Consider the following 17,890-nt stretch of genomic DNA (forward strand, 5'->3'; position numbering starts at 1 on the left):
ATAGAAAGCAAGCTGTGAATCTCAGCCTGCTTTAAAAGCCTGTTATGGACTGACTGGCTCAGCATTGCCACAAGGGCCGCGGTGCACCAGAGTGAAGTCGTGAGCTGACAAGTGGATGAGCTCACCTGGCAAGAGCTCAGGCAGGGCAGAGACACAGTTGGTGTCACCTCAACAGTTGGTTCACAGTTCACCTCACAGTTGGTGTTGCCTCAACATCTCCCATTACCTTTCTCAATAATTTGTGCTGTGTTCACAGCCTATAGAGAAGAAACTTCTGTGCAAGGACATTATGCACATCCATGGCAAAGCAAGGCTCTTGTGAGTGCTTCTTGTGTATTGAGAGAGGAGTTAACTCCCTTTCTTTCTGAAAGTGCCCACACACTGATATCCTAATGAGACACCTACTTGCATGCCCAGGATACCTTCAGGAAACAGGCCTTTATACCTTGTTTGTTGGCTGAGTATTGAAAGTGGTGAAGGGGGAACTAAAATAGAACACATCAGCAATGGAGGGGCAGAACACTGATAGTGTTAATGACTCACCATTGCCATTATATATGTATTATATATATATAATATATATAAAATGCTTTTCTTTAAGATAAGACTGGTACTGTTTTTCAGTTATCACCTCAACAAGACAGCTAACTGAACGTAAAATACTGACCTCACCCCCAGGTGTTAGTTAGCTTAAACTGCTTGTATCTGAAAAATGAATGGTAGTTACTTTGATTTAAATTATAATCCAGAAAGTTCCCTGTTTTTTCATCTGATCAGGACCATAAATGGAAGAAGACAAGGAATTATTTCTACCCTTACCGAGGAGCTGTTGAGTAGTGTTAACCGTGGATTTTCCATCTGTATTTCCGCTTTCTCAATGTCCTAAATTTTGGCAAAATAATGATTTGAGAAAAGCAAGAAAATTCCTGGAAAATGATCTAATAAGAAATAACTCTGATTGTTTTGGAAACAGGAGTGCCGGAGCTGCCGGCTCGCACTCAGTGAGAAAGTGAAACTTTCTTGTTGCTACAATTTCTTTATAACTCATAAATGGGGGTCTGGAATTAAGGACATTAGATACCAGTGAGTGAAATTTGCTCATGAATATAATTTCAATAAGAATTTCTAAGTATGTGGACTTTCTCTGGAGTCTGAGACCAGGCATGTAAAATAGAGATGCATAGAATCATCACCTCTCAAACTCTTGACTGTACAACTGTCATCCCAGACACAACCTATTGCAGATCAAAACTCATGAGAAAACATCTTAATGACTTTAGTGGCAGCTTTATAAGGCCCTTAAAGAGTATTAGGTGGATGGGCTAATAACAGTGCATGCTGACACATAAATGCCACAAGAACAAGTGGTAAATGCTACAGCAAAGCAACAGGCTCCAGACCCAGACATTAGGCAGCTCTCTCACAGGCACTCAGTCTACAACTGGAGGATTGGTCTAGTGCTACCAGCAGTAGCCATCATATGTTGCTTTTTGGGAAGGGAAAAGACTGTATCACACAGAATTCTTTGGATATGTTGTGACAAGGATCTTCCCACGGCAGAACTGCTTTTCCTCTTCTTGAGGAAGTTTCATTTTCAACATTGTTGTTATGGTTGAAGAGGAGGTAATGGAAATATCTGTCTAATGCTGTTCTCTGTGGCTAGGGTTTAAGATCTTCCTGGGCAGGTTTTCCATACAAAGCAAGTCTCCACTCACAGACAGACAGCACTGCTACAAGCATGGAGAAAATGAAGATGAATTAAGCTGTAAGGAGGCCCTGACTCAGCACCGGACAGGAAAGGGTGATCTGTGTGAAAGCTGACCAGGACAAGAGGAGTCCTGCTGGTGAATCAGCATTAGTGTGATCAAAACAGGTGACTGTAATATATAAAAAAGCAGAAGTTGGTCCCACACTAATCTGTATCAGTAATATGCTATTTTTGAGACAGCATAGGGTTTGCAGCAGAGCTAGGCAAGTGGTAAGCACTGCTCATCAGCAGCACAGGCTGCTCAGAACCATCATAGGCAGAAGACTGACTCTGAAAGAGAGAAAAAAGGGCCAATTTTGAGAGACTGTCCTTTTTGAGGGGCTGAAAGGAAGAGAACATAACTTTCACACTCACTTATTTAAGACAGAGCATGAGATTTTCATATACTATTATATAACATTACATATGTTGTACTACTTCTGGATGAAGTCTTCAAAATACAAATTCAGAGGGGATTGGTGTGGAATTTTCTTCATAAGACCTATTCTGGATGATTGAAAGATGTTTGATTTGGTGACTGATCTCTTGTGGGCAATGGTGAACAGTGAGAAAGTGTTGTCAGAGTAGAAAAGGATGTACTTGAGAAGGATGCCAATCAGAAGATTGCATAAATTTCAACAATACCCCTCTAGATCATCTCAGCCTCCTCCAGTGGCCCTCCCATTAGACAGAAAGAATAGTGAGGAATATTTGGAATACTTGTACCAAGTTCTACAGGTCAGAAAGTTACTTCTGTGCACTAGAACCATGGAGACACTGTACACATAGAGACACACTGAACACTTGGCGAGTAGTTGCGTCTCGTGGGAAGTGAAAAAAGTTGTAAGGCTTCAGTGTGTTAGTTTGCAAGTACTAGAAGCTATTTCTACAAGTGATATCGTGGGTGTGTAAGCTGCATAGGAGAACATCACACTCAATTTATAGGTTCATCTCACCCACCCAGTGTGACACACCTAGCAGAGTATGAGCAGAGTAATTGAAAGCTGCCTGTATGAGCTCCCTTGTGGTTCTCTTCCTGAAAGCAGCTCAGTTGTCTCAGTTCAGCGTAATTCCCTGAGTTTGTCCATCTCCTTCCAGGACTGAGGGGGAGGTCACTGCCCCTGCTGTCAGTGTTTCAGTTAGGTGTCTGATGTCAGGGCAGGAATTCAGCCCTTTGTGAGCAGGCTCCCCCTGCTGAGCCCCATCAGCTGCCCTCTTGCTTCCACCTTGTCCAGGGTCTGTCTGCATTCCATCTGAAGACCTTGCATTCTTCTCTTCAGAATGCTCTCCACAATGTGCTGCAACAAGAGAGAAGTTTAGTAAATACTGGAAATACATAGGTTGCTCTGAAAGTAATGCCTCCTATTTTTTCCATGGAAACTGCAGCAGATACAAAGAACACAATGACACTATTTGATAGAGCAAATTCTCAGCTACAAAACACTGTTTTTCAGCACAGTCAGCACTATTAGCCATGCATTTTCACCAGCAATAAACAAGAGCCTGCATGCTGCACTCATTAATATCTGCATCGCTGTCCAGAACGTGGCTTGTCTTTCACGTCACCACTGCTGAAACATGCCACCCACCACCTCACTGTGCTCACATCCACTGTTTGTATCCATAAGCATACAGCAAGCGTTGATGACGGACAGGCAACATGAAAAATAAATAAATAAATAAATAAAACAAATAAAAATATGCTACCTACAGTTTCATAACATTGTGTTTATTTTTTAGGTACTTCAACAACCCAGTTGGAACTTTCCAATAAGAACTTTAGATGGAAAATGTTTAAAGTGACATGCATTAAGTTTTTGGAAAGAAAGGCTACAGCTGAATGACTAAAATATTAATGATCTTGTTAAAAAGAACTACATGTCTATTATCACCTCATTAATAATATTTCCATGTTGTGAAACCTCCAAGAGGGTGGAACCGGATGAAAGACAGTACCAATCTTTTTACGTTAAAACTATTGTTCTGCATATATTCTGTTGGTAACTAAAGATTGTGAGAAGCAGTGAGTCAGAGACTGGAAGATTCATAAAGCAAATGAAAGCTATATAAAGGTGAAGCAGGTGTGTGATATACTGCAAAGAAAACTCTTCTAGGGGCAAGTTAAAAAGGGAATGAAGAACCTCCCATTTCTCCTGCTATTATATGCAGCGCTTTCTCATGCTTTTCCTGCACATACAAGGCAAAAGAAAGAAGACGGCATGCAGCTTATCCAGGTAAGGAAGGTAGACCTCTGGGGCTGGTATCTCTAGCAATTGTCAAGCATCCATTGCAGTCTCTGGAATAATGGTAATATATAGTAACTGGGGAGCTACAATATATTGCAATATGTACTGCAAATTCAATTAGAATGAATAACATGATTATTTCTCAGAGTGGACCTCCATTAGGTACTGTGACGGCAAAAGCTTCTTTAATCTTGACTCATCCCTGTTTTATTTTTTGTAGAAAGCAATTAAAACTGATGATGCACTCACTATATCAGTGATGAATTGATTCTACAAATAATTAAACATCTGAGTCAGTGGACGTTTGAGTTGTAGTCAGGTGGAAATGTAGTTATTTATGTGATTTCTGATATTATGAGATGCAACTTTTCATAAGATGTGGATTTTTTTTCCAAATAATTACTCTACAAAATATGGGTGTACAAGATACTACTGCTTAAATTTTGTTTTTAGTCATATATTTCAGTTTTTTCACTGCTGGCTTTAAAGGACTCTGGGTAACCCTGGAGCACAGGGTAGGTAGAGGGCACACTACCAAAAAATATTCAATTTATTAGACAAATAATGAATCAGAACGTACTCTGAGTAAAACACAAAGCATTTGTAGTCATAATACAATCTAAAAAGAACTCACTAAGAGAAAAATATTCACACAGTCTTTAACAAGCTCTGTTATCCATGTTCTCAAGGAACATAAAGTGTCAAATAAAGTATCAAACAAGTCTTAAGCAGTATTAGTAGAATTTTTAAGAGCTTCAAAAGAAAACGTATTTGACTGTCCTAAAATATCTTGTTTCTATTAGAAGTACTTGGAAAATTACTACGGCTTTAAGAAAGATGGAGAATCTTTCATTTGGAAAAGTAACAGTGCAATGGCCAAGAAAATAAAAGAAATGCAGGAATTCTTTGGGCTGGAAGTGACAGGGAGACCAGATTCCAGCACTTTGGACCTAGTGCAGAAACGTCGCTGTGGATTCCCTGATGTAGCTGGGTTCTCCACCTTTGCAGGAGAGCCAAAATGGGCAAAACAAGTTCTGACATACAGGTAATTATAATGGAATCCTTAGTGTAAAGGTAGCGTGTTATGTAGCTAAGTTGAACACAGCTGTTTTTCTATTTTGTATTTTAAAGGATATTAAACTACACACCAGACTTACACCCAGCAGATGTCAATGCAGCAATCAAGAAAGCCTTCAGCATTTGGAGCAGTGTGACCCCACTGAAATTCATCAAGAAGGACAGAGGTGATGCAGACATAATGATCTCCTTTGTAACTGGAGGTAAAAGTCTACATAACCATACTGAGTTTTTGCCCAACTACTGCCAATGTGAAGTAGTTCACCTGAAATAATCATGATTTATGCTAACGTAGTGCACAGAAAAACACAGATCTTGCCCAAGTTGTTGTAGCAGTGATTCTTGAAGATATCTGGGGGAAGACTCAGGGAGAGATGAAAAGGAGGAGGTAGAAAGTAAATGTAGTGAGTTACCGTAGTTCACCGAATCTATACCTAGCATTTGATGCCAATGTATGCATGAAACATAGGAGGCTCAGGGCTTGTGTAGTATACTCATGCTCAGAGAACCATGGCATGGGTAGCTCTAATACACTCCTAGGATTAGTCACAGGCTTCATGTGAGCTAAATAAGTTCTAGACATACTCATGGCTTGTATTTTTGGCATTGCCCTCAGGGCAAATTTGCCAGCAGCATTCCCTCCTTTCATGAACAGCTGTGCACATACACGCTTTCCTAGTCTGCTCCTCTCTTCCCACCCAAATATACCTATCCATGTATCTGGGCACTGCATGTAACCCCTAAGTCTATGTTCATAAATCCTGCTCTGGAGATGACCTTCAAGGGCTCTCCAGATAAGGGATTGATTACAGTCTCCCCATGACCTTGCTTCTGCCATCAGCACTTCAGTTACTGCTCAGGTCAGGGTCAGGTGGTAACCACCTGAGGGCTGCTGACACAGAGCTTGGGAAAACTTTAATTTATGAGCAAAAAAGAGAATGTATTTCATGCAAAACCATGCCTCCCTCCTCTTCCCTCATGGAATAAATACGTAAACGGCCACCGATGTCTTGAGGAGGCCAAGTTTTCACTCCTGATACATCTGTTTTCCCTTTGCAAAATTGACCTTTTGGTAAATCGTTGTAGAAAGGAATCTTGAAAGTTTATGAAGTCAGCAGACTAGAAAGCTCTGTGCATGACTGAAGTCTGTTACCTCACTTGCTGTAGCCTCCAGTCAGCTGTCTGTGGGACTCACTCCTCAGGTCACAACGATTTCATCCCCTTTGACGGCCCAGGAGGGTCTGTTGCTCATGCCTACGCACCTGGCAAGGACTTTGGTGGAGATGCACATTTTGATGAGGATGAAACCTGGACCAAAAGCACAGAAGGTAGGAAATTCAATTCTCATTCAGCTCTCAGCCCAGCCAGAAGGAGGATGTACATGAAATCAAGAATGTGAAGTCTGTCTCTCCTCTCCTCTAAAATGCTTTAAAACGGGGCTTATTCGAAGGAACTGATTGGGCAGCTGCTTTCTGTAGTTATAAACAGTCCCTGAGCTTTCTAATTTAAAAAGCTATGGTGTCATTGCAACTTTTGCCCTTGGCTGGGTGGAGATTTACTTGGGAGGGAGCTCGGAGAGCTTCTTCCCAACCCTCCCCCCTCTCCCCACACATTTATGTCACAAGTACTCTTTCAGGGTTCTTCTTCCATACTGACGACTGCAGTACTACTTCCTGGGGTTCTACTCTAACAATTTCATTACGTTTCTTTCTGACATGAATTTTGTCTCCAACTGAATTTTACAGCTTTCACAGGCAAGCAGTTCCGACAGCAGATCTTAGGGCATGCATGTTTTGTGTTACAAATGAAAAGACACTTATCTCCTTTTATGTCTTTTGTTTGTTGTTTTCAGGTGCAAACCTGTTTTATGTGGCTGCCCACGAGTTTGGACATTCACTTGGACTTTTCCATTCCAAAGACCCCAATGCTCTAATGTACCCAGTTTATAGGAAATTTGACCCTTCAGTCTTCCCTCTTCATCAGGATGATATTAATGGCATTCAGTCCCTCTATGGTAATTCCCAATGACTTATTAGCTATAGCTTGTAATTTCAAACCCTTTGGAATACCTTTCAGTAACTTTGTGTACTGGATATATGTGAATGAACTCACATTTTAATGTCTTCCATAAACTGGCTCCTTTAGGACCTTCTCCTAACACCTCTAATGACCAAAGAGAATCTGCTGAGATAAAGGATCCAACTGAATCAAAAGAACCTGTACTGCCAAACTCCTGTGGCCCTGAATTAACTTTTGATGCTGTCACCACTTTCCGTGGGGAGATAATATTATTTAAAGACAAGTAAGTCAGCTTTTGGAAACCAAAATAGCCATGTATTGTTTATAAATTATGCCCTGCAGCACAGAAAAATAACTTTATTGAGAATATTCTCAAGCTGGGATTTCTCACTGTGGTCTTAAAGGGGTTCAGGTGAGAGAGATATCTAACCTTTCAGGTAAAGGGCTAATTTAAGAATTGTTTTATGAGCCCCAGCCTGTGCTATGTCAGTGATGCTGACCATGTTGTTGTTAGTACTTTACCATTTGGATGATATCATACAACTGAAGAGAAGTGCCTAGATCTCACAGCGGATATTTCTGGATTAAGATCATTTATTATTTGCAGAAAAATCCACCTGAGTGGTTGTAAGCTTCAAGTCACAGTCCAAATAGTGGGAGGCATTAATTATAAAGCAATCCCGCTGTTGGAATTGAAACAAGCACAGTATTCTTATTTATTGCAGAAAGTTGTGTTAACTTTATGTCCTGTTTTATCATCTGCTGGTAATTCTGGTTCTTTCATTTCAGTAATCTTTAATAGTGGAATCTATGCTAAAAAAAGCTAAAATTGGTGATTCTTATTTGGGTTTTACAATGTTTCCAGAATATTCGTTGATTTAAACAACCAAAGAATTAAGAATTAAGAATTAGAAACCTCTCCCCCATCAAAATATTAAAATTCTAGCGATGAATAAGGATTCTGGGTAAGAGACTGGAGGAAAAAAGGAAGAAGATAGTGGAGAAACAAAGAGAGGAGGAAGATCACATATGAAACAGGATGAATACTTTGGGCAAAGATGTCTCCTGTGAAAATACAGGCAGCTTTTATTTTAGGCTGGAGCAAGTCTCAGTAGTTGGCAGCCAATGCATTCAGCATCAGAAAAAGGCACCACCAGCCCTGGTACGCTCAGCACCTTCATTCTATCCTTGCTTTGAATAATCTGATGTTCTACCAGTCCTGACATTACACCTGCTTCTAGAGCCCCTGCACTGATGACTTAGTACAATAGTGAAAAGCAAAGGTAATTAATTCAGTGCTTAGGTCATTTAAGTTGCCCATCTTCGAAGGCATGTCAGCCCAAAAAGTTGAGAGAAGGCGTATAAGAAGCGATTCCTTTCCTTTGCAAGAGGTAGGGCTGTGCTTTCCCTGCTTCAGGCTCCCCTTGAAATCAGCATTAGAGGGAGCTTCAACTTCAAGGATTTGAATCCACGAACCCAAAAATTTGTAATAACAAACTGCAGAAGACACTTGTGCATTCCAGTCATTTCTCTAAGCTGGTGCTGGTAATCCTGGGGTGGAGATTTGTTCCCAGAACTGTACCCCAGACTGGCTTTAAGACATGACCTGGGTCCCTCTAGGTCATCTTCTGCGTAAAGGGAAAATAGTAGCTGTTTTAAAGGAACAGTTCATCGGACCTCTTTTAGATGTCTGCATCAAGACGAAAAGAATCCTCACCATGGAAATAGCATTCTTTCCACCACTGTTACAAGGAGCTTAGGGTGACTAACATGAAGGACATGACTGTGTTTAGTCAGCTGAATCCTGTCCCGGTTGCCATGATGTGGTTTCATGCATTAGTGTATGTAAATGTTTGATTGTATCCAAAGCCTGTGCTATATTTACATCAGGCATTTTTGGCGCAAGCATCCTGCAGTCAGAGAAGTTGATTTCGATTTGGTATCTTCATTCTGGCCACGGCTGCCATCTGGTGTTGATGCTGCATATGAAATTCCTGAGGAAGACAGAATTCTCCTCTTTAAAGGTAAAACGTCTTTTTATATTCCAGTGCTGTCTTTCCAACTAGCTTAAGAGATCATGTCTGGATTGAAAAACACACTCTTTCTGTAGGATTCCATGAATTTTCATTTAGTCCAATGAACTGGTGTATTTCAGTCACAGAGATAACAAGAACATTATCCAAGATAATTTATCTGTCTTTTTCTTTTTTCTTTTTTTTCTGGAGAGTTATCTATTGAATTTAAAAATGATAGCATGTCTGCTTCTAGCTTGTGGAAAACTAACATAAATAGAGAGGGAGACTGAAGTTTTTGTTTCTGTAAAATACGGTGCACTGTACAATTCTTGAATTTTTTGGACTGCAGAACAAGTATGTAAAATGTTTTCAAGTAACCGGTATTATCTGTGTTTTTTCATTAAAAGATAAGCTTTTGTGAAAAGGTTTACGTAATTCCTAGAAGATTCTGATAACACGTTTTCATCAATTTTTCTTAATAGGGAATGAATTCTGGGTTGTGAGAGGAGATACCATACTACCTGGATATCCACAAAAACTCTACAGCCTTGGATTTTCAAAGGATGTTGCCAAAATTGATGCTGCTTTTTATGACAGAAATAAGGGGAAAGCATATTACTTCACAGCGGACAAATTTTGGAGGTGATACTACCTATTACTTTCCTAAAATGGATCAAACACAATCCCATGGTCAATATCCTGTCATGACTCAGGATGCATTAGTCACACAGTTTTGGTCATCTCTTTCACTGTCACAAATTTCTATAGAAAAAAAATATTTGCAAGAGAAATGAAACCAGGTCTTTAGCTTTCCTTTTAAATGTTTTAGATATTTAGTCATTTTATGTATTAATTTATTTATATACATTTACTTACCTTGGAAGAAAAAGCCATCTTAAGCTCCACAAATCACGTCATGAAATCAGTCAGAACAATAATGGCACCTGATTTATGTCAGTGCCACTCCTGTGGGTTGAGAAGGAGAATTCTTTCCAACCTGAGCAATTCTATGATTCCACCCTCTTTCCAGTTACCAACAGAAAGCTCCATGAAGCTGCAGACCAATGGTCTTCAGCTGCTCAGATCTGTGTTGCAGCCGTATATTTCTAACAGCTGAAGGAGGTGCTCCTATATCAGAAGCAGCAGGGAACCTCAGCTTTGTAGATGAATGACACAACATCTATCTTCTATACACACGTATGTCACACATAAAGAGTCCATCCTGGAGTAACTAACCAAATCTCAGTCTGGATAGGTTCAACTGAGTCATTTTCCTGATATTGTTTGATTTATTTGCTCTTGATGAACAAAAGTATCAGAAGTAAAATGCTTTTCGCCTTGATATAAAGTATGCTGCAGTATTCCAGCACTGACAGATAAATAGAACTTCACTTAAAATTCATAGCCTGCTGTAGGTAACTTAGGTAAAATAACTTAAAATATATTATCACTGAAGAAAAAATCACTTTTTTCCTAATAAACATTTCTTACAGAGAAGGAACATTAAAGCAATCTCTTAATATTATCTTTCAAATCTAAAGTATGCTTGACATAAGGTTTTCCATCTAGGTCTTATCTACCTTTCTATCTTAAAAGCAAAACAATACAGAAAAGGGCAGATTTGTGACAATGGCTTAAATATTAAGTATTCTTAGTCATACCTTGAGATGATGTAAACAGAAGTAATTCTTCCTGTGTGGCCCATAGAGTAAATAATGGTTTATGACCCTCAGATCTGTCTCAGAGTTGTCTGAATACTGCTGAAAGTCCTCAGTGAACTGGGCTCCCTGGGTTGACGTGGACTGAATTAATCATGAATTGTTTGCACTTGTAATTGACCCCGGGTTGTTTCTTGTTTTTCTCAGTTACGATAAAAGAAATCAGTCCATGGACAGGAAGCCGAAACTGATAAAAGATGCATTTCCAGGAATTAATGGGAAAGTTGATGCCGTTTTTCAACATGAAAGTGAGTCCCTGTTCTCAAGTGAATCTGAATTAACTGACCCAGAAACTCTCGGGGTCATAAGGCTGAAAGTGCTTGGACAGATTAGGGCTCTTCTGCAGGCTCCTCATAGCTCCGAGGCAGACCCTCAAGACCCCAAAACAGTCATGTAACACTCCCATGCTTTGCTTTTCCCTCTTGAAAAATAACAATATATACGTTTGATGTAGGGTTGAAAATTGTTTTACAGCTGAAATAGCCATCCCTAACAGACAGATTGCAATATCTGCATTCTTGTTGATGTGTAACTCATGCCATGAGGAGCACCAGTTAAGACATTGAGGTCTCAGCAGCATAACGTCTACGTGCTATGAGTGAGGCTGTCACAAACTGACATGTCATTACCTTGAGAATAATAATTAGCAGTAGCTTCTCCTGCATGACAGAGGATGTGATTTCAATAGAGTGATGCTGGGACAGCTGAAGAGCAGTGATCCCAAGCTGCAGTGCACCACTTTGCAAAGGTTATTCCTGGGAGCACATACTGTTGGCAGCGTGAGTGTGTGCAAAATATGCAAAGTTTTTTGAGCTCTTTCCAGCTTTTGTTAAAGTGTATGAAGTTTTACACCTGCGATAACTTAATTAACCTTCCTTCTTTTTTTTTTTTTCCTAGACTTCCTTTATTTCTTTCAAGGAAGAAAGCAATTTGAGTTTGACCCTGATAAGAGGAGAGTTACACGCCTGCTAAAGGCAAACTTCTGGTTTCCTTGTTAAGAAAACAAAATCTACAATGGTGTAGGAAAGAATGCAGTGTTATTGCACTGTAAACACTATTTCTTTTATAAATATATGAAACATACAGGTGCTTCAGACTCAGTCATCACACCTCACCTTCTGCATAGTCATTCTGTGCTTCCGTAAATAATTGAAGAACAGTATTTAGCATACCGATATGTATATATGTACATAATTAACATCAGCATGGCTAACTTAGAAAAAAAGATACAGTTCTTCTGATAGAAAATTGTGTTATTTCACCTTTTCCACAGTCTTCTTTTCAGTTTTCGTACCTTACATCACCCCACAAAAAGTACTATCAGGCAGCAGTTCATGAGGAATGGCATTTCTGTTCCAAAAGCTAGGAATGCTATCAACCAAGTTTAGATATTTTCAAGCTAAACAAGCAGGCTAATCAGTGTTATAGAGAAACAGACAGGAGTTCCAGAAAGCAAGTTCTCCCAACCTGAGGTGCGTACACAGGGATGGAAGTGCTTCTTTCTCATCACTGGCTGCAGTGCCAGCCTATTTGAGCATTTTGTGTTAGATACTTGATTACATGTAAGTGGTTAAAACTGGATGTGATGAATCCTCCTACCCTAAGATATTTATTGACATGTATGTAATTAAAAGCTCATGTCCACAAACATGGGAGCCAAGGAGCACAGTGATATGTGGGGGAGTCCCTATCACCCCTGATTTGTCCCCTGCCCATCTGGCTGTCCCAGGGAAGCCTCAAACTGCACAGACAATAGCAAGGAGACTCCACAGCCTCTCTGGGCAACTTGTATTAGTGCTCTGCCACTAACGTGGTCACTGAAACTCCTTTGTTTTAGTATGCATCTTTTGTCAGGACAAGAGTATGACATTTATACATACAATTGTTTTGTATTATTGCAATTATTCAACATACATTATGGAACATTTTTTCTGACATATTTTTAAAACCTCTAGTAGCAGGACTACTCAAACGGGACACTCCAGTGTGAATTTAGACCATGAGCAAATTTAATCTGAATTTCATCAAGGTCCAAAACACAGTACTGCATACTCAGTCTTGCAAAAAAGGACGAAAGTATTGCCATTTGTTCCTGCAGCAAACAGTGCAAATGATGCTGCCATACCCTGCTGTAGAGGTGACAAACAGGGCTTTGCTGCACTGGTAAAACTGGAGACAAAATGATTAATTTGAGATACATCACCTCCAAAAATAAGAAACGAGTAGGTCTAGTTGGTGTCTGATATTGCCAAAGTCGGAGAAACAAGTTCAAAACTTCTAACTTTAATGTTAGGAAGAATTCAGTAAGAAAGCTTTCGGTGATGTTAATTTGTTCCTTGTTATTTAACTCATGCTGGTTTTGTTTCTTAATTCAGTTTTCCCTTCATGTTTCTGGTGCAGTTTTCTGAGTGGTCCTATAACCACAAAATGTTTTAATGTCTTAATCAGTCCGTGGTCTCAGCTACAATAGTAAAAGCCAAAAATATGCATGGGTGGCTTGGCTCACGCATTATAGGTTTTTATTTCCTGAAGGAATTCTCTGCCTCTGGATTTGGGTGAGTTCCTTCAGTTCTTCCTACTGCTCTTTCTTCACATCTGCGCACTCCATGCCACTGCCACTGGGGCTAACTGCTTTAGATCATGTTATTTTAAATGTGATAATCTCTTCTGACTCTGATTTTTCAGATGTTTTTTGAAATATTCTCTTTCACGTGAGGTTATAATTCTCAAAGCAAAGTAGGCCTGTCGCAGAACTGTCATGATTGTTCTGACTCTTAGATACTTTCTATTTCTTCATTTTTTATGATTTCTGGGACGCTTTCCTTCATTATTTCACCTATGAGATGCACAGATGATCATGCTAATTATTGATTAGGAAGTCTTGGATATGTAGCAGAAGTAGAGCTTCACTGATTCTACTACTATCTGTCTTAAAATAATTTAGGTGTTTGGTTTTTTTGCTTTTTTTTGTTTTAACTGTTGTACGGTGGTGTCTTTATTTTTCTTCCCAAATCTTAGTTTGAAAATCCCTGGTACTACTGGCAAGTCAACCTCATCATTTGTGTGAAAAAAGAATTTTTAACCAAAGATTATTGACCTGCATTTCAGATCTTGAACTCTTCTGAGATATACTTTGAGACCTGGACTCCTTGCTGATACATTCATTGTCTGTGGCACCCTCAGACCAAGTGCTTCAGTAACAAGTTTCTTGAATTTCTTGTGTATTTCCACATATGCCAGATTTCTAGCCTGTTTGCATCAAAATTGGGTGAAGATGAAATTATCTTCACAAAGAACAAGATTATCATGTGATTCTTTCTCCTCTAGAATTCAGATCACAAAAAAGAGTAATTTCTTTAATAGTGTATTTTTCTTCAATGATTTCATTTTTTTTTTCACTGTCTTGTTCTGGAAGGTATTTTTTCTACATTTGAACATATCTATTTGTTTTCTATTCACCAAGGACTCCATAGTGCTTTGATCAAACATAATCCAGGACGCCCAACCTGGAAGACCTAACAATATGTACTCCAAGAAAAGCAGTTTGTTCAGGATGCTGTTTTTCATACCTTGTACTGGTTTTCTTGGTTTCACACAGTCATCCTCACTGGTAGACACAAATCTCCTTTGATACTGTTCTTAATACGATTATGTATGTATTATCACAATAGTTAAGGTGTTGTATTGAACTGAAAAACCATTGTATGATGACTTGGAAATTCAGAACTAAAAGGCCCCAGACAACCACATAAGTAAAATAGACAAAGGTGATAAAATTGTGCTGACTGAAAAGATCCCTTGCTCCCTGTCAGCATGACAACTGACCCTGCAGGTTCACAAGCAGTCGCTCACAGTGAGATGCTTTAGTGTTAGTGCCATGCCTCCAGAGGGGAGTCTGTGAGCATGTTGCAATGCCAGTATGTCCCAAGTGGGCCAGCACCCCTGGGCACATGCAGACTGAATTTTCAGATTAGCGTAGGGAAATTTATCTCTTATTGCTGCCTCTTCCAGGCTAATTTTTACAACTTTACATCTTCTATGACAATTGCAGTGTTTAGAGGTGAAGGATTTCAAGCTCGAGAGGTCAGCTCTGAAGGCATCCCAAGACCTGCCTGCCAGCAGGGAAATCCAGCCCAGGACAGAACAGAGCAGTTTCCCAGCCCAGGCAGCAGCTTCTGCAGAGAGGAAGAAACTGATTAGATTTTCCAGTGTGTTCAGGAAACAGGTACTTGGCATGAAAAGTGGCATTCCTTCCCTTCTCCTTAAAGTGTTACTGATTTCAGTGATGATGCCCTGCCTGAGAGTTGTCCAAGTCACTGAGGTGTAACTCAGGCACTACCCCAGTCTGTGAGCCATCACGTTGCATTGCTTTTCTACAATAGAATAATTAGAGCTGATTCAGCACCTATCACATCCTGAGCACTATCTCAGTGGCCTTTGGACTTCAGTGTGGTTTGAACTTTACACTTGTGCTCCTGCCACTGACTAGCCCAACATCCTGGTTCGTAAATGGCGTGACTGATCACACTCTTGGAGCATATCCAATATTGGCTGATTGTAAATCATGAGACTGTGCAAACTTTAAAACATCTGAGTTGGAGGGTCACCTTCAGCTTTTTCATATCAGTATTAAAATGTACATGGCTCACTAAGAGAAAACTCCTAATTAATTTGCTAACTTGAGTTTCCTCAAGTTGCAAATATCTGGCAACCAGCTGTATAGTGCTACACAGTGACATGATTTATATCCCTGACATTTCAGTCTTCCCAGAAGAAGTAGCATCCTCCAAGAACTTGTTTCAGAATAACATTCTGGTTTTGTGAAAAGATTTTGATTTTGTTCCCTCAAAATATATTGGAAACATATGGAGAGATTAGGATATGCATAACAGCACAGAAAGGACATAAAAGTACTTCCTGGAAGAATGATGACTGTACTTTTTAGTGCCACCTGTTAATTATATTAAGAAACAATTCTTTGAACTGTGAACTAAGAATTATTTCCTTTTTGCAGTATTAAAAATATGGAACTACCAATTAAAGTTCCCTTTTCTACAGTAATTCTGTATTGAGGGACTTTGATTTAGGGAAACTCCACTATGATTCACACTGAGAGTTTATTTTCTCATTATTTAGTCAGTGATGTTCATTGAAGTTTCACCTTAGCAAGAGAAGAATTAAAGCCAGTAGAGGATTTTAAAATGTTTCAGATATAACTGGGGGAAGAGGACACATCCTGAAGAATCACATACAAGCTATAGGTAAGTTACACACAAGGTCAATGGAAATCACTGACACAGAAAATTGTTGAGGGCTCAAAAACTCTTCTGGGGAAATACTTCTCCTTTTATACTTCTGCTTAAAGATCATTTTCAGTCAATGCTGAAAAGTGGATAAACCTAGAAGACTGATGTGCTAGATAGACCTGTGCAATGCTTGTGCTCCTATGCAGAAGTGATGAACAAGGAATGGTGAGTAGAGTGCCTAGAAAAGGGATACTTTGAGGTCTCTTGACTCATGACAAGCAAAAAAGATGCAGTTTTGTCAAGAAAGAACTGCATGAATAAAGTACGGTTATTGCTAATATGAAGAGTCATAAGGCTGTACTGCCTGGGGGAAGAATGGAAACCCTCCCGGAAAACAATGGCCCTTTATTCACAACAGCATCACTCCCCTCTTTTCTTAGACATGGCATTTGGGTTTATCTGTGCTGAGCAGATGGGTCCTGCACCTGGTGGATGATTCAAGGTAACCTGAGTATGGTATGGATGCTTGTTGTCTGGGCAAGAGCTGTAGGCAAGTGCCATGTTTCTCTCTCTCCACTGGTTATATAGGGACATCTGTCACACTTCAGGCAGAGTCAGTGAGTTAGGAGATGCCAAATCCAGTACCCTGACAGAGGTGAGGCTGGTGCAGCACCACACCCCAAACTCCAGTCAGTAGAGGTGCTCAGTGTGTGTTCCCAGTAGGTGCATACAAATTTACATACATACATATGTACATGTACACACACACAAATGTGGATGCCCCAGTGGCTGGGTTCAGACACTACACACAGATCTGCAGCCTCTGGTCCTGCCCTAGAGGTTGCCATTGAGACCTTGCTTCCCCATGTACATAAGACAGAGACCCTTACTCATGAAACTATTAAAGTGCATCCACAGAAGGGTTACAAAGATGGTGAAGGATCCAGAGGGAAAGACATACGAGGAGTGGCTGAGGTCATTGGATTTGTTTGACCCAGAGCAAAGCATGCTGAGGGGAGGCCTCATGGCGGCTGCAGCTCTTCACAGGGAGCGGAGGGGCAGTGCTGAGCTCAGCTCTCTGTGACAGTGACAGGGCCCGAGGGAACGGCATGGAGCTGTGTCGGGGAGGGGCAGGTTGTATATCAGGAAGAAGTTCTTCACCAGAGTGCGGTGGGCATGGAACAGGCTGCCCAGGGCAGTGGGCACGGTCCAGAGCTGCCGGAGTTCAAGACATGTTTGAACAGTGCTCTCAGACGCGTTGTTTGGTTATCAGGTATCCCTGTGTGGAGCCAGGAGTTGGACTCAATGATCCTCATGGGCCCCTTCCAACTTGGGATATTCTATGATTCCATGAGCCTTTAGCCACTCAATCCAACACAATGGGCCCATGAGCAAATTGAGGGACTGTGTAGACACCAGTTAGCACTCAGTACATTCATTTTGGCACTTCCAAGTTTCCTTGGAAAGGAGAGGATGGCAACATGCTAACTGCTGTGTGAGGGGAAAAGAAGATGAATGAACATCTACCCCTCTTTGAGGGAGATGTGCTGAAGGACACGCAGTGCGACGCCAGTGCAGATGGTGAAATGGGACATGACTTTGTGGCCCAACATGATGGAAATTCCCAAGACAGAGGGAAGACACTGCTTCTGCTTCCTCTTCCTGCTGTTGTTTAAAATTTTCACTTGATGACTCTGTGAGCACATAAGTGGCTCTCACAGCTAGTGCTGGAATCCAGGACTCTCTAATCCTGCCACTGGCTGTCCAAAAAAGTAATTTATTTAAAGTTTCCAGGAAGATAGCCAGATGTCCCCTCCCACCC

General features: G+C 40.4%; 1 protein-coding gene and 1 long non-coding RNA gene across 3 annotated transcripts; one reads left to right on the forward strand and one right to left on the reverse strand.

Moving 5' to 3' along the window:
- On the reverse strand, positions 1,272–10,896 carry LOC110389872. 2 transcript variants are annotated; one of them, XR_002433425.1, is made up of 4 exons: positions 10,766–10,896; positions 9,981–10,070; positions 6,224–6,378; positions 1,272–3,045 (listed from the first exon to the last, which is right to left on the reverse strand). It is a non-coding gene; the product is annotated as an uncharacterized LOC110389872 (long non-coding RNA). The 2 variants fall into 2 exon arrangements; XR_002433426.1 differs by lacking the exon at positions 9,981–10,070 and having other exon boundaries at positions 10,766–10,883.
- LOC110389866 (stromelysin-1-like) lies at positions 3,646–15,249 on the forward strand. Its single transcript, XM_021380884.1, has 10 exons — positions 3,646–3,981; positions 4,797–5,038; positions 5,125–5,279; positions 6,273–6,398; positions 6,923–7,084; positions 7,216–7,372; positions 8,980–9,113; positions 9,587–9,746; positions 10,970–11,070; positions 11,720–15,249. Exons 1-10 carry the CDS (start codon positions 3,880–3,882, stop codon positions 11,818–11,820), a joined length of 1,440 nt encoding a protein of 479 aa, XP_021236559.1. The 5' UTR covers positions 3,646–3,879; the 3' UTR covers positions 11,821–15,249.

Source organism: Numida meleagris, chromosome 1, assembly GCF_002078875.1.
Source record: "Numida meleagris isolate 19003 breed g44 Domestic line chromosome 1, NumMel1.0, whole genome shotgun sequence".
In the NCBI taxonomy this organism is placed as follows: Eukaryota; Metazoa; Chordata; class Aves; order Galliformes; family Numididae; genus Numida; species Numida meleagris.